A 20,478-nucleotide genomic window follows, 5' to 3' on the forward strand; every position below is an offset into this window, starting at 1 on the left:
ATTGAGGCATGGACCATGGTTACCCGATTTTATAAAAGAGGGAACTGAAGCAAAGAGAAGTTAAGCAAGTTGCTCAAGGTCACACAGCAGGCAAGAAGCACAGGTGCGTATTGAACTCAGTTCTCTGGTCTTAGAGTCTGAGCTCTTTCTATTGCATATATATATGATGTGCTGTCAGCTCATGGCTGGTTCCCTGACAGTGTCACACACATACACATGCACTCATACTCATACATGCACATTCACAGACACATATACACACCCTCACACATGCACACAAATATACTCACACATACACCACACACATACATACATTCACATATAAAACACATACCACACACACACACACACATACACACTTACCTTTTCTCCAGGGGGGCCAGGAGACCCATTCTGGCCCACATCACCCTAGAACATATGAAATGAGCTTCAATACCAGAACATACTCAACTGGAAGAACTAAGCAGGTAGCTAAGTTAGCCTGAGATAGACAAGGACCCCTGGTCATCCCCCAACCTCTACTCACTCCCATACCTTGGGGCCAGGCTGGCCTGTGGCCCCGGGCTGTCCCCTGTCTCCTCGGGTGCCCTGCATAGAAATTTTTAAAAAATGAAAAAGCAAAAAACAGAGATGAGTGGGTGGGTAGGCCTGGGAGAGGGCATCACACACAGGCTCCCTCCTCCAAAATGCCCTCTGACTCCACCAGGGGCAGGGATGGGACCTGTCCTTCCCCGCCCACTCCTGACGTCACTATCCCACTTCCCCTCAGCCCAGCACCCTGCGTGGAGCAGCTATCCTCTCCTTACCGGTGTGCCGCGTTCTCCTTCCTCTCCTGGCTGTCCTGCTTTGCCCTGAAAAGCAAGTCAAAAACAGAGAAAGTGAGAATTGTCTCATGCTTCATGAGACACACATGCATGTATGCATTCTCAAGTGGGAATGTTTGCATACAAGAATGTCTGCAAAACAACAACAACAAAAAAAAAAAATAAAAAGCCACTGAGGTGCATGCAGAGAGTAAATCCAGACCAAAGGAGAGATCTTTGTTGCAGGCAGCAATATAGAGGGGCAGAGCCATCTAGCCCATTTGAAACTGAAGCTCCAGACACCAGACATGGAGCTACAGAATTTAGCATTGTCCTGCTGTGGTTCAGTCTTGCGTTGGTCCAGTATTTCCTCACCATGCTTTATTCTTCCCTTGAGGAATGGGAATTATAGTCTATGGCATTGTAATTTTTTTAATTTTTTCCTTTTAAAACACTGGAATTTTGAAAGACTACAGGGTTTTTAAAGTTAGATTATGTTTTACATTCAGAGATGAGCATGAGACGTTGGGACTGGGAAGTAAGTTACGGTTTTAAATCCATGTGTTTGTGTGTCCAGTGGACAAGGGGTGGAACTGTGCCAGATAGGGTTTTCTTTCTATGTGTGTATCTGTCTGTGTATGGGTTGGTACACAAAAGTGCAGGTGTTCCCAGACGCCAAAAGGGGACGCTGGATCCCCTGGATCCAGAGCTACAGCTGGTTGTGAGCCACCTGATGGAGTACTGGGAACCAAACACCAGCCCTCTGGGAGAGCAGACAGGGCTCCTAGCTGCTGAGTCAGCTCTCCAGCTCTGGGGTGGTTAGTTTTCATTGTTAGCTTGAGGCAGTCTAGAAGCATCCAGAAAGAAAGTCTCAATAAGGGACTGTATAGATCAGGTTACCCTGTAGGAGTGTCTGTGGGGATTGTCTTGATTGCCTTAAGTGAGAGAGCAAGATTTGCCCTAATAAGCACAGTCAAACCATCCCAGCACCCACCTCCGGCACGCCTGAGCACACCTTCCTCATACCCTTTGACACACAACTCACCCGCTTGCCTTTCTCCCCCAGTGGTCCCAGGGGTCCAGGAAATCCAATAGATCCCTGAGCAGAGAGAATGAGACAGGAGACTCAGGGATGGTGAGCATTAGGTGGAATTGGTCCCTGGCTCCATCCTTTGAGACTTCCTTAGGCTACAGAATCTGATGGATGTCTTTTGCCTCCTCCAGCCGCAGCCTCCTCAGAGTGGCCCCGCACCCTCCTCCTCACCTCATTCTGGTTCTCACCCCACAGCAGCCATACTACCCACCTCCAAATTCCCCAGGTATGCCTGCATGTTCCTGCCCGAGAGCCTTTGCACACGTCCCTCCCTTCACCTTAAATGCTCTTCTCTCAAGTTTACACAAAGCCACCAGTCACCCATCATTCACCACCCTTATGTGCATGTATATGTGATATGTGTGTACACGTGCCCATATACACATATAGAAACCACAGGAGAGTGTCAGATGCCCTGTTCTATTTTTTGTTTTTTGGGTTTTTTTTTGTTTGTTTGCTTTTGTTTTTTGTTTTTTGTTTTTTGTTTTTTTCGAGACAGGGTTTCTCTGTATAGCCCTGGCTGTCCTGGAACTCACTCTGTAGACCAGGTTGGCCTTGAACTCAGAAATCCGCCTGCCTCTGCCTCCCAAGTGCTGGGATTAAAGGCGTGCACCACCACGCCCGGCGCCCTGTCCTATTATTGTCCAATCTCAGTAAAGCACTTGCCTAGGACGCAGGAATTCCTGAGCACCACACAACACAGGTGTGATGGCATCTGCCCCTGGTCCCAGCTTCCAAGGTGAAACACAAGGGTGAGGAGTTCAAGCTCAGCCTTTTCTATATACCAAGTATGAGGCTAGCCTGGGCTACATAAAACCCTATCTGTACTGGTTAGTTTTGTGTCAACTTGACACAGCTGGAGTTATCACAGAAAAAGGACCTTCAGTTGAGGAAATGCCTCCATGAGATCCAACTGTAAGGCATTTTCTCAATTAGTGATCAAGGGGGAAAGGCCCCTTGTGGGTGGGACCATCTCTGGGCTGGTAGTCTTGGGTTCTATAAGAAGCCAGGGTGAGCAAGCCAGTAAAGAACATCCCTCCATGGCCTCTGCATCAGCTCCTGCTTTCTGACCTGCTTGAGTTCCAGTCCTGACTTCCTTTCGTGATGAACAGCAGTATGGAAGTGTAAGCTGAATAAACCCTTTCCTTCCCAACTGCTTCTTGGTCATGATGTTTGTGCAGGAATAGAAACCCTGACTAAGACACTATCTTAACAAAAGAACTAGAGGAGCTGGCTGGCAGGTGGATGTGGCAGCCCACCTGTAATCCCGGCACTCGGGAAGTAGAGCCAGGGAGTCCCCAAAGGAGCAAACTGACTAATAAAACAACTAGAATTGGTGAGCTCTGGGTTCAAGTGAAAGATCCTGCCTCCATATATAAGGATAAAGAGATGGAGGACACTGGACATCACCCTCCGGTTTCCATGCTCCAGTATACTGCACACATGGAGGCAACTCACATCTAAACGTCAATGCACACACACGAAACAAGCAACTCAAAGGCCACAAAGGGGGGTGGGAATTCATGGGAGGTTGTTAGGTTATTAGGGTCCTTGAATGGGATTGGGTGCCAAGGTCTTTGCCCTCTCTCTGTACCTCCCTTCTCTCTCTCTCTCTCTCCTCTTCCTTTCCCCCTTCCCCTCTCTGTCTTACTCTCTCCCTCTCCCCTTCCCTCTCCCCCTCCCCCTCTCTTCCTCTTCCTCTTCCTTTCTTGGCTGTCTCTTCTCTCCCCACCCTTCTCCTCTACCCCCACTCTCCTGCTTCATGATTTGAGTGACTGCTCTCTGCCACCTTTGACCTGTTACCACCATCTGCCACCAGAAGCTGAAAGTCAAAGGTCCACTCAAGACCATGAGCCAACTACAACTTGCCTGCAAACCTTGATCTACAATGAGTATTAGGCAAGACAACCATGTCAGCTAAACTTGCCTGCAAACCTTGATCTACAGTGAGTATTAGGCAAGACAACCATGTCAGTTCCAAACAGCAAAGATACGGAACTCAGGAAGAACTGCTTCTGGTGAGATGGCTCAGTGGGTAAGCTGCTGCTGCCAGTCCTAATGGCGTGAGTTTGGTCTGCAGCATCCACATGGTGGACGGAGAGAACTGACGCCCTCAAGTTGTCCTTTATGTGTGTCTGTGTGTGCCTGGTGCCCATGGGGAAGAGAGAAGGACACTGGATCCCCCGGAGCTGGAATTATGGACTTCATGTGGATGCTGGGAACTGAACCCAGGATCTTTGCAAGAGCAGCAAGAGGTTTTAACCTCTGAGCATCTTCCCAACCCATAAACTTGATTTTAAAAAAGAATTCTGCACTCAAATCTGCTCCCATGCATCTTTAAGATCCCAAGGGCCTTTACATAAACAGACATGCTCACTAACCCATGATGCCGTCCGTCCGGGGTGCGGCTCAGACAGAGAGCACAATCTTGCACGCACTCTTATCCTCCTAACACTGGCACATGTGTTTCCACACAGCCACATTTCTGTATAAGTACACTGTGCTGGCTTATAATGAATTCAAGATTGGAAAGGTCTCAGTTGTGTGCATTTCCTCTGTTAGGATTCCAACATCTTTGTGTGCCCCACCCCCTGGTCTGTGCTGGCAGCTTGATTCTTGTGTGGGATTATGGATGGGGTACCTTTAAGGGGCACAGTGTAGTGGGAGGTCTTTAGGTCATTAGGACTAACAGGAAGGGATTAACATAGTTCTCATGGAACTCAGAGAAATGGCTCAGAGGATAAGAGCACACTGGCTGTTCTTCCAGAGGCCTGGGTTTGCTTCTCCCAACACCCACATGGCAGGCTCACAACCGTCTATAACATCTATAACACCAGTTCTACAGAATCTGAAATTTGCTTCTAGCCTCTGCAGGTTTCGCATGCATCTGATGCACAGATGTGTATGCAGGCACAGAATATGTTTACACATTCACATAAAATAAAAAGAAATAAAATATCAAAAAACATTTAGAAGAGTTTTTGGTTTTTTTTTTTTAAAGCATTTTGATGGCCGGCACTCGGGAGATTTTGGTGCATAGATCTCTGTGTCCTACACAGTGAGATTCTATCTCGGTAAAACCAAGACCCCTTCATTATATTTACTTATTTTCTGTGCCGCAGCATGCATGTGGAGGTCAGAAGACAGCTTGCAGGGGTCAGTTCTCTCTTTCTACCACTTGGGTGGCAGGGATCTAACTCGGGTCATTAGGTTTGGAGGAAAGGACCTTTATCTTACACAGCCAAGAGGATTTTTGTTTGGAGTTCGTGTGTGCATGTGCATGTGGAAGCCAGAAGCCAATGCTAGGTGTCTTCTTTGTACTTCACTTTAGCGTTGCACACACATGTTCATGGGTGTGTGTGGTGTACGAACATGTGTCCAAGCAGGTGCCAGAGCAGGATGCCCAGCATCCTCCTCTACACTCGCTGTCCATCATTCCTTTCAGACAGGGTCTCTCACTGAGCATGGAGTTAGCCTGCTGTCCAGCAAGGCCCAGGGATCCTCCTGTTTCAACCCCCACAGTCCCGGGGTGACAGGAACACAAACAAGGCCTTGCCTGACTTTTTCCCTTTCTATTTAAAGGAGTTTTGTTTTGGTGTGTGTCTGTGTGTCTGTGTGTGTGTGTGTGTTGTGTGTGAGTGCTGATGACAGAGGGCACACTTTATCAGATCCCCTGGAGCCGAGGTTGTAGCCAGTTGTAAGCTGGCAGTGTGGATGTAGAGCCCTAAGCTCTGAGGGGCAGCAAGGGTTCTCAACTGCTGAGCCATTTCCCCAGCATGGGAAGTGGGTGATAGAAATTTGAACTTAGGCTCAAACTCAGCAAACTCTCTCTCCACCGATCTATCTCCTTGGCCCCTTCTCCTTAACTCTTTGAGATAAAGTCTCTCACTGAACCTGGAGCTTGGTCAAGTGCTAGATTTTCTGGCCATTGAGCCCCAGGAACCCTCCTGCCTACCTCCCCAGTGCTGAGGTCACAAATGTGTACCACACATGGTTTTTCACATGGGTGCTGGAACTCAAATTCAGGGTTTCATGGCTGCATGGCAAGCACTGTACTGACAGCAATCTGGCCAGTGGCCCGTGGGTTGTCATTAGGAAGTGTGGCCATCCCATCTCTGGCTTCCTGTGCTGCTGTGGGGTCACTCTAACTCATACCTGCTTTTGTATGACACCATTTCCTACTAAAGTAACTCAGTCAGGGAGGGGACTTAACTCCGGCTACATCAGTGGAGTCCTCTGATTTTAAGTTATTAGCCTTCAATACTATGCTAACAAAACCTCTTTTCTTCATAAAATATCCAGCTTCAAATGTTTTTGTTATGGCAACAGAAAGCAGTCTAACACATCCCTCTGGTTGATGGACCAAACAACCAGACCACAAGTCATCAAGTGAATCTAGGCAGATATCACAGGTACCTCCGCTTAGCAGCTGGGAAAATGGTTTCAAGAACCTCACTCAAGGTCATGGAGGTCATAAGCACTTCTGAGAATGAGACCATGATGCTCATGTTTTCCTTAATACTCTCTCAATGCCAGGAGCTGTACAGCCGAGCATACCCCTATCCCCGCCTCCTCCCTTCCCCCCCCCCCCCCCCCCCCCCCGCGTGCCCTGGGACACAGCCTGGACCCTCTCTGCCTTTCCCCTGCCCGCCTCCAGTTCCATGGCCTCGTACCTTAGGTCCTGGGCGTCCTGGGTAACCTGGGAGACCTGGCACCCCAAGCTTGCCCTGCAGGAGAAAAAGATTGTAGAACAAAGGTCACACACTGCAGGCTGGAGACCAGAGGAGAAACGGTGTGCAACCCGTGCAACCGAGTGAGAACCTAGGAAACTGAGGTCTACGAGGGATGTGCCTGCCTGCGAGGGGCTCATTCACCAGTACAAGCCCGTGTCCTCCTCTGTAAGGGGAAGATGAGCTGTTTACCACAGGAACCTGAGAGATGGCTCAGTAGTTTGATTCCCAGCACGGTATCAGGCAGCTCATAACCACCTGTGACTTTGGCTCCAGGGATTGACCTCTGGAGGCATCTGTACTCACACAGAGAGACACAGAATTAAAAATAAAAATAATTCCCCCCACCCCACCCCTTTTAAAGACAGGGTCGCATTGTGTAGCTCTGGCTGGCCTAGAACTCACCAAGTACCTTTGTCCCACCCCACCCCACCATCTCTGGAATTAAAGGAATGCACCACCATGACATAAATAAATCTTTTTAAAAATCTATCACACAGAGTCGCTGTGGGGATTAAAACGAAGGTGCAAGCAAGTAATTGCTCTACAATGCTCAGCAAATAAATGAAGTATGACGGGTTAGCTCAGCCCGACATCCCTGTCCAGAATCCCCCAGTGAGCGGCTGGGGTGGGACTCAGTGTTAGGGCCCCTGCCCAGAGTCCCCAGTGCGGGGCTGGGGAGTGGCTCCACAGTACAACTGTTTTCTAACAAGTGAGGCGTCCTGGTTCCATATCCAGACTGGACAGTGAGGCAGCAGCCAGGGGCGGAGATGGGCAGTAAACAATGCAAATGGACCGTGTGAATCACCTTCTCCCCTGCTGCTCCTGGAGGACCCTCATCACCAGGCAGTCCCCCAGGCCCCTTTTGTCCTTCTGGACCATCCTCTCCTCTGGGACCTAGGGGTCCGGGGTTTCCCTGAGATAGAAAATATAAATCAATAAATAAATGGGATTGAAACCAGTCACCTTTCCTTCCTCCTCTGTTTAATCACAGCCCATCCCATGTTTACACCACACAGTCCTCATCTGGAGCTGGTCTTACCCGGTCACCTTTTGGTCCCTCATCACCCTTGAAGCCAGGAAAGCCATCCTCTCCCTGGGAGGAGATACAGAAATGGAGACAGAGCAGGCAAGAGCAGGAAGAAAGGGTGGGACAGAGGCAGGCGAAGAGTAGAAGTCGGGGTCTTAGGGAAGGGACACGGCCAGGGGCTCTTTATGGGGGCTCCCTCTCCCTCCCTTCCAGTGAACCCCTTCCTCCTCACCCTTTCTCCTTTCTCGCCTTGGAGACCCCGGTTACCAGAGGTACCCTAAGAAAAAATTTAGAGAGCTCTCAGTCTCCTTCCCTGCAAAAGGAAGGTTTTAGACTTCCTCCCTTGACCTAAAATTGTGGGAACAGTTGCAAGACGGGGATAGTGTGGTGGGGAGCCCTAGAGGGAGCAGCCCTGTCTCCTCGGAGCCCCTCAGTGTCTCCTCTACCGATCGATCGCATGCCTGGTAGCCACCCCATCCCCCACCCCCACCAAGTTCAGATGCGTAGGGAGAAGCAGGAGAGCCAAATCTCTACACCATTCATCTCTACTTCCTGAGGACACAGTGTCTACAGTTCCTTCTGGCAGAAGAAAGAACATTCCAGAGGCCAGTTTCATTCCAAAGGCAGGGGAGAGTTTCCCCATTGTGCTGGCCACAAGGAGACTCTGTGCCTGGTGACAGCATGTCCATCCCGTGCAGAGCTCATACCCTGGGCTGACTTCCTGCCTGTACCACACTGAAAAACTGCACTTGGCTCAGACGGGAACTGAGCTCAACTGAAGAATGAACAAGCAGTTGGAGCTGATGCAACTATGCACTTGGAAACAGCAGGGCCTTCTGCAGCCCCGCAGTAATTCACTGGACCTCAGTAAAGAAAGCTTTGGCTGCAGCCATCCTCTCCCTTGGCTACAAAGTAACTCGATTCAGATACAACACGGGCTGCAGCCACAGCCCTCCACTTATCTGCAAAATAAGCTGGGACACCCCCACCCCTCACCCCCACCCACCAGGAATTGCCAGAAGGAATAAGAGCCAGTCCTTATCTATGTTGCCTGTTCTATGCATACATCAAACTATGATAAAATCCAATTTATAAATTAAGCAAAGAAAAAGATGAGAAAAGAAACTAACAATAAAATAGAGCCATTTGTTTACTTTCTGTTTTGTTTGTTTTTGAGACAGTAGTCCCACCTACCTAGCCTGGAATTTACTATGAATACCAGAATGTCCTGGAAAGCACAGAGATCCTCCTGCCTCTGCCTTCCAGGTGCTGGAGTGAGTTTTGCTGTTGTTATTTCTTTATTTTGTTTTGAGACACGGTCTCATGTAGCCCTGGCTGATTTAAAATTCACTCCATGGCTAAGGATGACTCTGGACTTCCAATGCCTCTGCCTCTACCACCTCCACACTAGGACCACAGCATGTACCACCATGCTGAGTTTATAGGGTGCTGGGATTGGAACGTGGGACACTCCATACATGCTAGGCAAGCATTCTGCGGTCTGAGCTTCTGCCCCAGCCTTTTTAATTCTTAGGTTGAAACAGGCTGGCTTCACATTTGTAAAGCTCAGGCTGATCTTAAATTCCTGATCTTCTTCCCTCAAGTACTGTGATTACAGGGTGTGTGTGTTTGTGTGTGTGAATGTGTGTGTGTGTATGTATTTTGTTAGTGATTCATTTGTGAAACAGGGTCTCAAAATAGTGCAATACACGTCTGGCTGGCAGAATTCACTATATAGCCCAGGCTAGCCTCCAACTTGGAGGAATCTTCTCGCCTTTGCCTCCCAAATACTGGGGCCACAGACATCACATGATACCTGGCACTAAGTTGGTCTTCTGACACCAACACTAATCAACTGTCCCACCTTCAAAGCCCTCAAGGGTTACCTACCTTCACACCACGAAGTCCAGGATAGCCCCGAGGGCCTGCTGATCCTGGTGGGCCCTGATAGGAAAACAAGGTCAGTGCTATCTTGTTCCTAGTATCCTGTCTCCTCACTTGCTACTCCTCTTTCCTAGCCCAGCCACCCTCCTGGTCACTCACCTGAGCCCCTTTTTCTCCTGTGGGACCCTCGTGGCCTGGGTGGCCCTGCCGGAGAAACACATCAACTCATCAAAGGCCAAAATGTGTCATGCAGACACCCAAACCTTCCCCTTCCCCTTGTCCCAGCTCCTGGTTCTCACCGGGGGGCCCTCAGATCCTGGGACACCTGGAATTCCGGGGTTTCCAGGGGGACCCTGAAAAAAAGAGGAAAAATAAGAGTAGCCTGAGAGTCTCAGTGATTACCCAGGCAGCTCAGAGTGAGCCTACAACACAAGCTCTGCCCATGTTTGCTGTGTGACGCTGGTGACCCAGCTTGCCCTCTCTGAGCTTCGGAAATCCTCCTTATCTGGGAGAGATGCAAAAGCAATATGAGAGTCTGAGTGGTGGTGGTGGTGGTGCATGCCTTTAATCCTAGCACTCGGGATGCAGAGGCAGGTGGATCTCTGAGTTCGAGGCCAGCCAGGGCTACACAGAGAAACCCTGCCTTGAAATACAAATGAAACAAAACAAACAAAAAACCAATGAGAAGGGGCGAGGTGTGGCTCAGTTGTAGATCTCCTTCCTAGAATCCATTAGTGACAAGCTGGGGTGCCGCTATATAGGCAAGCACTATGATGCACAAGGCCCCAGGTTTTAGGCCCAGTACCACAGAAAGAACAAAACCAGTATGAAATATGCTAGAGTCGGAACTTCTCACCCACACCCCCTTGTCTTGTTTCTTTGCTTCATTTCATTTCATTTCATTTCATTTCATTTCATTTCATTTCATTTCATTTATTTAGACAAAGTTCTGCAGTAAGGTCCAGGCTGGGACAATTACTGGGACTGCAGGGGTGTGGTACCATAGCTGGCTCTCCAGTTCTGGTTTCCCAGCCTCTTATCTACCTTTGGACCTATCAGATATTTGGACCAATCAGACATTTTTTTGATTGATGATTGATATGAGAGGGTCATAAGAAACCAGGCTGAGCAAAGCCAGTTAGCAGCATTTCTCCATAGCCTCTGCTTCAGTTCCTGCTTCTAGGGTCCTGCATTTCCGCAATAACATGGAAGCATAGGTCCGTGAGCCCTTTCCTCCTCAAGCTGGCTTTGGCCGGTGTTTTATCGTGACAACAGAAAAGCAAGCTAGGAAACACACATAGCTGTACACATATACACAAGTATGCACACACCACATGTGAGCACACACACACATGCAGAGAGACAAAGCTGAGGTCTGTCCTTCATTAGCTTCCTGGGAGTCCCTTTTGTGAGGGCATCTGTGAGGGACAGAGGTACTAACAACGCCTCCTCTGTCTGCCAGCCTCAGTGGGATTCTCCTGGAAACCCTCCCCCAACAGTGCCACTCTGTCACTCTGGACTGGCTTCCGGAATGTGACTATTCATCAGCAGGAAGTCCCTCAAAGGAACCCTAGAGTGGAGCTTCTCCTAGTGACAGGAGCAAGTCACTTACCTTTTCCCCGGGAGTGCCAATGGGCCCCTGGGGGCCTGGAATTCCCTGGGACATAAAAAGAAGGTGAAAGAGTCACAAAAAGAGAGATGGACAGTAAAACTGGACAAGGGAGGACTGTGGCTCAGCCCCCCCACCTCCCATTGTCAAGACAGAGGCATAAACCTGGGAGCCGTGGTTTCCTTGCTGTCCTGGGGGGCCGGGTTCTCCAGGAGGACCCTGTTGGGGGAAGGGTGGGTTCAGTGAAGCAGGAAGGTGACAGAAGGTGGAGGGTAAGGGAAGTTCCAAGTAGACAAGGCTATAAAGATCATGGGCTTGGAGAGTCAGAAGGGCAAAAGCAGATGGTAGGACGCTTACCACGTTGCCTTTGGCCCCTGGTGCGCCATCACTCCCCGTCACACCCTGTGAGGACAGATCAGACCCCGGGTGTGAGCTGCTGAGAAACATGTATAAAGGGGACAGCAGCAACAGAAAGCTTCTTCAGGCTCGGGAGATGCTCAGTGGGTCAAGGCACTTGCTGCACAAGCAATGCAGCTCTGAGTTCAAATCCCCGGAACCCACACAAAAGCCTAACTAGTAGCATTGGCATTTGTGATCCCCTGCAGGGAGAGGAGAGGCCGGAGACTGATTTCCCTGGAAAACGTGGAGGCCAGCATAGTGGAAAACCCAGAGAAAAACCCTCAGACAAGCCCAGGCGAATGTTCACTCAGGAGGCAGCAGAGGCAGGAGGATCTCTAAATTAGAGGCCAGCCTGGTCTACAAAGTGAGTTCCAGGACTGCCAGGGCTACACAGAGAAACCCTGTCTTAAAAAAACAAAAAACAAAACAAAAAACCCTCAAACAAGGTGGGAAAAGACCAACTCTCACAATTGTCATCAGACTTTCACACTGTGCCTCTTGTGCAGGCAATCACAGTCACACAGAGCAAGGACAAGAGGGAGCGAGGGAGAAAGGGGGTGGGGGTTACTCAGTGGATAATGACACTTGCTGCTAAGACTGATGTCCTGAGTTTAATTCCAGGGATCCATTGTGAAAGAAAAGATCTGATCTCCACATGTGGGTCGTGCAAACACACACACATACACACACTTAGAGTGGTGGCTTACAGGGGAAGACAGGTAAAAATAAAACATAGACAGGGAGTCAACAAGATTCTCACCGGGCGTCCTAGGGGACCTGGGAGACCTCTGGGGCCAATCAGACCTCGGGGACCCTGCAAGGAAGGAGCCACATAATTGGTATTAGAGGTATATACTCCTGCAAGTTTCGTGCCCCAAGGGGATTCTTCCCTCCCCTGAACAAGTAAAGGAGTCTGGGGTCTCCCAATACTCACTGGCTCTCCAGCCTGGCCAGTGGGCCCTGGAGGTCCCTGCAGGCCCTATGGAAAGTGTCATCATTATTTACACTGGGCAAGTACAGACCCGAGGTACAACCTCCCCTCATCTAGAAGCCCCTTTAAGAGTTGGCTTGGTGTCTTCCCACTCTTACGACAGAGCTCAGTCTCCAGGCCTTGACTTACCCTCCCACATCCTCACCCAAAAGCTAGCTATCAGCTCCAATGCTGCCTTTTAGAGGACCCTGGGGCTTCCTGCTCCTGTAGTGTAGACCCCAGTCCCCAGACACCACTCAGCTAATTTCTGAGTTTTGTTTGCTTGCTTGTTTGTTTATTTGTTTCAATGTCAGGGAATGAAGCCAGGGCTTCATATATGGTAGGCAAGTGCTGAGCCCCCCCCCCCCGCCTCTTTCCTATGCCCCCCTCCAGCTTACCTTTACACCATCCTCTCCTGGGGGACCAGGTTGCCCTACCCGTCCAAAGTCACCCTAGTACAGAGAAGGAGGGGTGCATTTGAATAAATTAGCATATGCAGGAGCCACTCACTTCAGAAAAGAAGTTCAGTGTGGGTCGTGAAGGCTCAGACAGTGTATGAAGCTCTGAAGTCAAGGAAGCATTACACATGATAACAGGGCGTGAGTATGGGAGGGGCACTCACCCTTTGGCCCTTCTCACCAGGCAGCCCGGGCAGGCCATCAAAGCCCCTGTCACCCTTTTGGAAGAGACAGCAGCTGCCTTAAATCCTTGACCTTGACATCTCCCCACCCTGCAATGCCCCCTCAACCCATCCTGGCCCCAGCACCCACCTTAGGTCCTGTGTCTCCGGGGAGCCCCCGAGCCCCATCTGCTCCAGCTCGGCCCTATGAAGAAAATGAATCAAGGATGGATGAACCTCCCAGAGCTCTTCCCTCTAAATGTCCTGCCATCCAGTGTGGCTACTGTGCACTACCTTTTACTGTCTCCCAAGGACTGCTTTCTTAAAATTTTGGTGGTGGTTGTTGTTGTTGTTGTTGTTGTTGTTGTTGTAGTTGTTGAGTCAAGGTCTCACTGTGCAGCCCTGGTTGGCCTGGTACTCACTATTTATGCTAGGATCACAGGCCTGCCGAGAGATCTACCTGCCTCTGACTCCTGAGTGCTGGGGTTAAAGTCACCAAGCCTGGCTAGTGTATTCAGTGTGTGCGTGTACATGTGCATGTATGTGCCATGGCACACATGTGGAGATGTGGAGGTCAGAAGATGACTTGTGGAAGTCAGTTCTCTTCTCCCGTGAGGTGACTCTCAAGTACTTAACCCTATGCAGAAGTTAAAGGATGACCTTGAGTTTCTAATCCTCCTGCCTCATCTCCCAAATTCTGGGGTCAGGCACACGCACACACTTTTTTTTGTATGTGTGCTGCTTAGGTTGTTCTTCACTTGCTCCTGACCACACTTGGGCCCCTGCCAAGCGTTGTCCCTGTTCTCAAGTCTCCCTGAAGCTGCCACCTGCCCCATCCCTTCACTGTGCACCCAGCTGAGCATCCGCTGCAGTCTTCTGCGCTCAGGTCCCTCTGATAACACAGGAAGGCCAGAGAGAACAAAGCCAGAGTTTTTGTTTGGTGCTGGTGGTAAGCAAAGCATAACTTAAGAACCTAGACGTTACTCACTGTCTTGCCTTCCCGTCCAGGAGGCCCAGGAGGGCCCTGTAATCCTCGGGGGCCCTGTGGTGGGAAACAAGAAGGAAGAATTAAAAGAAAAGGCATATGCTTCTTTTGTTTGTTTTTTGTTTCATTTTGACAAGGTCTACCATGCAACTCTGGCTGGCCTAGAACTCACTGTATAGACCAAGCTGGCCTTGAATTTACAGAGACCCCCTGCCTCAGCCTCCTGAGATTAAAGATGTGCACCACCGCCTCAGTAGATACGCACACCTTTGATCACAGCGCTCGGGAAGCGGAGGCAGGGGGATCTTTGTGTTTTAGGCTAGGCCTTGCCCTCCTGGTCCTCCAGCCTCTACCCCACCAAGTGCTGGGATGACAGGTGTGCACTCCACACCTGGTTTATGCGGAGCTGGGGGCTGGGACTCAGGGTTTCATTCATGCTTGGCAAATGCTTTACCAGCTGAACCCAGCCCCCAGCCCAGAACCTATTTTATTTATTTTTATTTCATGTGCATTGGTGTTTTTTTACCTGCATGTATGTCTATGTGAGGGTGCCTATGGAAATGGAATTGCAGACAATCATGGACCGCTATATGAGCACTGGGAATTAAACCCAGGTTCTCTGGAAGAACAGCCAGTGTTTCTAACCACTAGACCATCTCTCCAGCATCCTTAGAGCCTATTTTAAATCACTCCCCAGGAGAGGCAGAAGTTTCAAAGGTATATTTCTATTCCATTTGTTATGTTCCCCAGCTGGCCTTTTATCCTGTAACCTTTGGAGAAAACGTTTCCCATCTAATCCGTTCCTCCCCCCATATCCGTCCAGACTCACCTGTGGCCCCACTTCTCCCAATTCACCTTTCAGACCTGGATATCCAGGGAGGCCCTTGGAGGAGGAGAGATGGGGGAGGAGCACAGTTTGAGCAATGTGGCTATCTGGCAGGGATGCACTCTCTCCCCAGTGTAGTCCCCTTACTCACCACAGGGCCTGGGCGCCCAGTGAGCCCTACTGGACCAGGGGGCCCTTTCATGGACAGCTGGAAAGACAGACAGAGCAAGAGTTCCCCATAAGACCACAGAATCACTACTAGAGGTAGGAGTGTGCCTCCTCCACAGGTTGTAAATCTGTTCCCCGATTCGTGTGTTGATAACACTTTGAGGGGAGCCTTTTGGAAGATGATTGGGATTCGATGAAATCAGAAGGGTGGGTGCCCCATCCTGACAATCAGTACCTTTAGGAGAGTAAGGCTTATCCTCACGTATGTACCATCTTGCCTTGCACTGCCCCACCACCACCAGTTACAATGCACCCAGCTAGGCGGCAGCATGGTGCTCTGGGACTTGCCAGCCTCCAGAATCATTAGCCTGGATCCTCTGTTCTCCATAAACCACCCAGGCTCGGGACTTTGCAATAACAACAGAAACTCACAGCAAGCATCTTCAGGAGAGAGATATCCTCAGCCTCCCAACCAGTCCTGCATGAGCCTTTATTTATGCTGTCCCTCACATGACACATGGCCCTTATCCCACTCACCTGAGCCTGTTGCAGTACTGCCTGGGCCTGGGCCTGCTGGAAGGACACTGGGGGTCCCTTCATCGAGCTGCTTGCAAAATGGAACTAAGGAACAACTATGGATGAGTAGAGATGCACAGGAAGGCATCCCCTGGGGTCAGGACTCCACTGCCCAGGGATGGGACTCTCCCTCCTCACCGGCATCATAATCACTGTGCCCGGCAGGCCCCGGGCTCCATCAATGCCTGGGATTCCTGGGAGGCCGGCAGGACCCTGAGAGAAGGAGCAAGACAGAGGGGTGGATGGATGAGGTAAGGACAGCAGATGGAAGATGAGAGGGGACAGAGGGGGAGCAGAGACTGAGAAGGAGCCTGATGATCTGAGTTTGACTGCCCGAGATCCACATGGTAGAAGGAGAGAACTGAGTCTTGCAAGGTGTCCTTTGACCTCTGATCAGGTACCAGGCCATGGCCACTACCGGCCATGTGTGCACGCACATGCACAAAATAGATAAATGAAAATGACATGAAAAATTTAAAGATGCACAAAAACAGGCACAAGGAGAAAATGGGAAGAGAAGTCAGGGTTTACGGAGTTCACAGATGGGGGCAACATCACTTCTGGGATGGTGTTCCTAATCCCAGACCCGCACACCCACATTCGAATCTCCACACCCCCATCCTGAAATCCCACCCCAACACAGGCATACACTCCAGTGGGGAGTCTCTTACCGGTAGACCACGGTCCCCAGGGAAGCCCGGAGGCCCAGGAGGGCCTGAAGGACCAGATATTCCCTGTGGAGACAGAAATCAGAGGTCACAGGAGATGTAGAACATGAGCCTAGCTGGTTCTGACCCACCTATGACCTTGTCTTCAGGCATACCTCCTGACTACCACTTAGGCAGCTCTGCTCCCACCGTGATCTATTGCCCTCTCAACTTTGTATCCTAAATCTTTTTTGACATATCTTTTGGGTATTGAATATCCAATGACCTTCAGCAACACTATAATCCAAATCTTCTCCCCATCTAGAAGAGAGTCGGGAACCATGGTGCACACCTGTAATCCCAATGTTCAGGAGGCTGAGGCAGAAGGATCAAGAGACAGAGTCCAGCCTAGGCTACATAGTGAGATGAAGACAGCCTGGGCTACGTAAAAGGAAAGGAAGAGCAGCTATGAGAGCATCTAGTGGCATAGCTGGTTTGTGCATGGGCTCTAGGGGGCAGGGCATGGGGAAGAGGTTGGAATACGGGACTAGAACTAGTACTCACCCGGGGTCCTGGAGCTCCTGCAGGCCCCTCAAACTGCTGTCCCTGGGGTGGAAACAAGTGTGACCCCTGTTCTCACGAAGCCCCTTAACCTCCTCACAGCCCCCTCCTCCTCTTACCTGCTCAACTGTCGCAGGCTCTCCTTTCGCTCCCTTTTCTCCAGCACCCTAGGGACAGTGAGGAGAGAGGAAACAGGACATAAGAGCAGAGACAGAGACATGATGGCAGAGACAGAGACATGACGGCAGAGAGGTTGCTCTTTGTAAACACACAGGCCATCCAAGCCTGAACTCAGGCTCTGGACTCCACAGTGGAAGGAGAGGACTGACTCCTGAAAGTCGTCCAAGGTGAAGGGCATGAACTCCAAAAACCTTATCATGGCTCTGTCTCTCTCCCAGTGATGCTGGGACCTTATTCAAACCTGTGGCCATCTGCAGATAACTCATGAAGTCATTTAGTGTGTGACACACATACAACAAATGAGGTTCAAGCCTAACACACGTGATGACTTAGCCTCTTTGTTAACCTGACTGGATTTGAAATTGCCGAGGAGGGGCCAGGTGTGGTCACTCATGCTTTAGTCCCAGCACTCAGAGGCAGTGGCAGGCAGATCTCTGGGAGTTCAAGGCCAGATGGATCTACCAACCAGGGTTACACAGTAAGAGTCTGTCTCAGTGAATGGATGAATGGATGGATGGATGGATGGATGGATGGATGGATGGATGGATGAATGAATGAATCTGACAGCAACAAAAATGGAATGACCCAGGAGATTGGTGAGATGAAACTGTGGTGTGTCTGGATGCTTCCATTCCAAAGAGAATTTACTGAGGGAGGCATCCAGAGGAACAGTGGTGCTTCCCCAGATAGAGTTAAAGGGGAGGAGAGCACCAGGCCAGAGAGAACAGCTTTCCCTACTCATTGCTTCCCCTTCTCCAAGAACTGAAGCCTCCCACCACATGTTTCTGTCCCCATGATGATGCTCAACTGGCAACTGCGGGAACCCTTTGCAGTGTGAGCAAAGCAACCCCTCCTCCTGCAAGTTGACTCTATCAGGTATTTTCTCCTAGCACAAGAAAAGTAACAGAGCAGGAAGTCAGTGCAGTCTCAAGTCTGACTCCGCCTCTGCCAACACCAAGGAGGAACAGGGCTGCCTGCCCCTCTAGCCTTGTCCACCCAAGGCTTTATGACTAAGTCAGCCCCAAGTCTTTCTCCTCAGCCTGGATGGGCTCCCCTGGACTCTAGAACCTTCTAGCCATCCGTGGTCTGAAGTCTCACTTAAATGTCAAACAGATGTTACAAGTTCAAGACACCGCCAGGAGATGACAACTATCCATCTCCAGAGACAAGAGCAGAAGGAACCATGTCCTCCAACTGGAGTTATTCTCTCTCCCATCGCTTGCTAACTCTACAAGCTTCCCCACTGACTCTCTGGCTCCCCCTACTGTCCACTCAGCAGGCAGGGCACGCAGAGAGCTAGAAGCAGGGTTCCACTCGAAGTCCAAATCTCCCCTGCTTAGACTAAAGGCCACTTGCATCACCAGCCCCTGTCACACTGCAAGTGATTGGTAAACATTTTGCAGCTGCAACTGTGCCAGGGTCACACAAAGGTAGTTGACACAAAACAAACAGTCAAGAACAAGAATGTCTATAGCCCATCTCCTGGCCCAGCCTCTCTAGACTCACAGGAAAGATCTGGAACTCAGTCTGTAAGGACTGTTCTGCTGCCCGGAACTTGGGGCCCATGGTGGAGCCACCTCCTTCACCCTCCTTAGTAGCGTCCATCTCTGGAGTCCTCTGCTCAGTTTCAGTACTAGAGTCCAACCCCTGTGGAGAACACTGGGAACGTCAAGGTTTGCTCTTGGCCATCCCCTTCACCACCCCTCCCCCTGGCCCAGTGCCATCCACTTCCCGCCAACCTGTGAGACCGTGGCATTTTGTCCAATCGTGACAGTGGTGGTGATGGCCAGAGGTGTGGGAGTCGGAGGCAGGTGGGGAACTGTGTTCTCTGTCTCAGGGACGTGGAGGGAGGTCTGCAGCAGACATGGAAGGAGTGTCAGATCTGGGGTGAGGCCAATCAAGACAAAGGAAACAAAGGAGGAGCCAGGGCTCTCCCTTAGGGGAATCCCCAGTTCAGAGGTGGGAAGACAGAAGTAGCTTCTCAGCAAATTTAGAGGCTGGTGGGGGAAAAGACAGGTGCCCCGTACAACCTGTCCAAGGTGGCCAGAGGGGAAACCTCCTTGGATACAAGAGGAGCAGAGCAGGGCCAAATCTCCCAGGCCTGGGAGCAGAACTGGATTGGCTCCAGGGCCCAGTGGTTAAAGTCAAAAGCCAGCACTCGGGGCCAGACTCCCGGAAGCCCAGCCCCACATGTCTTCTCCCCTGACAACTCAGCGGTCAACCAGCCAGGCTGCAATTCATCCAACCTGGACAGCTGCAGAAGAACTGGGTCAAGGCAGAGAACTTGGTAGTCATACTATGGGACAGAAAGATCCAGGACTGAGATCTAATTACAACCCGTGACCCCTCCAACCAAGGACTTCAAGCAATGACCCAACCGATGACTTAGGACCCCTGCCCAGTAATTTACCAGTCAATAACCTACAAAATTAACCCAAATTATTCCAAGCTAGGTGAGCCCTGCCTGCCTTTATGATTCCCATCGATGGCTCTGAAGAGAAAGCCTTCCATCCAGGGACTCAAGTATGACCCCAAGTAGTAGAATCCTCCAACACAAATCACTATTTAGTGACCCCCTAAATAATGAACCCTCTCTGGGATCCTCAATCAATCATTCCACTAACAATGGCCCCATTATGTCTTCTAGCAATCTCCCTAATTAATAACCCTTAATCAACATTCAACTAGTGCATTGGCTTATCTTAATGACACAGCCTAGAGTCACCCGTGAAGGATGTCTGTGAGTGTTTAGACGAGGTGGACCAGGGGGCTGTCTCTGGAAGGTTGTCTTGAGGGTTAACTGAAAGATCCAGCCCACTGTAGTTGGCCCCTCCTACAGGAGGTTCTGAACAGTGTAAGAACAGCCAGCGCTGGCTGAGATCGAGCAAACAGGCAGGAATTCATGGATTTCCTCTCTCTGCTTGTAATTGTGGATGCAATGCTTTAAGTTGCTGCCTGAGTTCCCCCAAATAAGGGACTATAACCTGGAATGTAAGCCGAAACAATCCCCTCTCTCCTCTAAGTTGCTTTTGATCAGGACAGGGGTTTTTGTTGTTTCGGTTTTTGATTTTTGATTTTTTTAAAATGTGTATGTATGTGTGCATGTGCACACATTCACGCATGCGACACGTGCGTGCAGGTCCCCTGAGCAGGGAGGGCGTCAGATTCCTTCGAATTGGAATTACAGACTGTCATGAGTCATGTCAGGGGACAGTGTTGCCAGCAAAGGCAACTGTAGGAATGAAAGACCCTCAAGGCCCAGCCTGTGCCATTCCCTTGTGGAATGAGGTCGGAGACAGGCATGGGCTCCTCATCTGAGATGCCAGCCACTCCTGGGCCCCTCTCCCAGCTATCTGTAATGTGCCCAGGCTGCACGTGGTCTCCTGGTCTCTGGGAAG

At 50.3% G+C, this 20,478-nt stretch overlaps 1 protein-coding gene across 1 annotated transcript in view; it reads right to left on the reverse strand.

Annotated features, from left to right (window-relative positions):
• Col5a3 (collagen type V alpha 3 chain) overlaps positions 1-20,478 on the reverse strand; it is a 45,915-nt gene that overhangs the window by 16,840 nt on the left and 8,597 nt on the right. Inside the window, exons 7-35 of the mRNA XM_021171693.2 lie at positions 18,820-18,933; positions 18,587-18,727; positions 17,020-17,067; positions 16,904-16,945; positions 16,364-16,426; positions 15,831-15,905; positions 15,654-15,737; positions 15,100-15,156; positions 14,952-15,005; positions 14,126-14,179; positions 13,289-13,342; positions 13,141-13,194; positions 12,917-12,970; positions 12,483-12,527; positions 12,309-12,362; positions 11,507-11,551; positions 11,315-11,368; positions 11,153-11,197; positions 9,840-9,893; positions 9,700-9,744; positions 9,547-9,600; positions 7,889-7,933; positions 7,669-7,722; positions 7,435-7,542; positions 6,570-6,623; positions 1,849-1,902; positions 807-851; positions 535-588; positions 364-408 (exon numbers count right to left, since the gene is read on the reverse strand). Of these exons, the coding sequence (XP_021027352.1) occupies positions 364-408; positions 535-588; positions 807-851; positions 1,849-1,902; positions 6,570-6,623; positions 7,435-7,542; positions 7,669-7,722; positions 7,889-7,933; positions 9,547-9,600; positions 9,700-9,744; positions 9,840-9,893; positions 11,153-11,197; positions 11,315-11,368; positions 11,507-11,551; positions 12,309-12,362; positions 12,483-12,527; positions 12,917-12,970; positions 13,141-13,194; positions 13,289-13,342; positions 14,126-14,179; positions 14,952-15,005; positions 15,100-15,156; positions 15,654-15,737; positions 15,831-15,905; positions 16,364-16,426; positions 16,904-16,945; positions 17,020-17,067; positions 18,587-18,727; positions 18,820-18,933 (1,749 nt within the window). The remainder of the gene's footprint in view (positions 1-363; positions 409-534; positions 589-806; positions 852-1,848; positions 1,903-6,569; positions 6,624-7,434; positions 7,543-7,668; positions 7,723-7,888; positions 7,934-9,546; positions 9,601-9,699; positions 9,745-9,839; positions 9,894-11,152; positions 11,198-11,314; positions 11,369-11,506; positions 11,552-12,308; positions 12,363-12,482; positions 12,528-12,916; positions 12,971-13,140; positions 13,195-13,288; positions 13,343-14,125; positions 14,180-14,951; positions 15,006-15,099; positions 15,157-15,653; positions 15,738-15,830; positions 15,906-16,363; positions 16,427-16,903; positions 16,946-17,019; positions 17,068-18,586; positions 18,728-18,819; positions 18,934-20,478) is intronic.

Source organism: Mus caroli, chromosome 9 (assembly GCF_900094665.2).
Source record: "Mus caroli chromosome 9, CAROLI_EIJ_v1.1, whole genome shotgun sequence".
Taxonomy (NCBI): domain Eukaryota; kingdom Metazoa; phylum Chordata; class Mammalia; order Rodentia; family Muridae; genus Mus; species Mus caroli.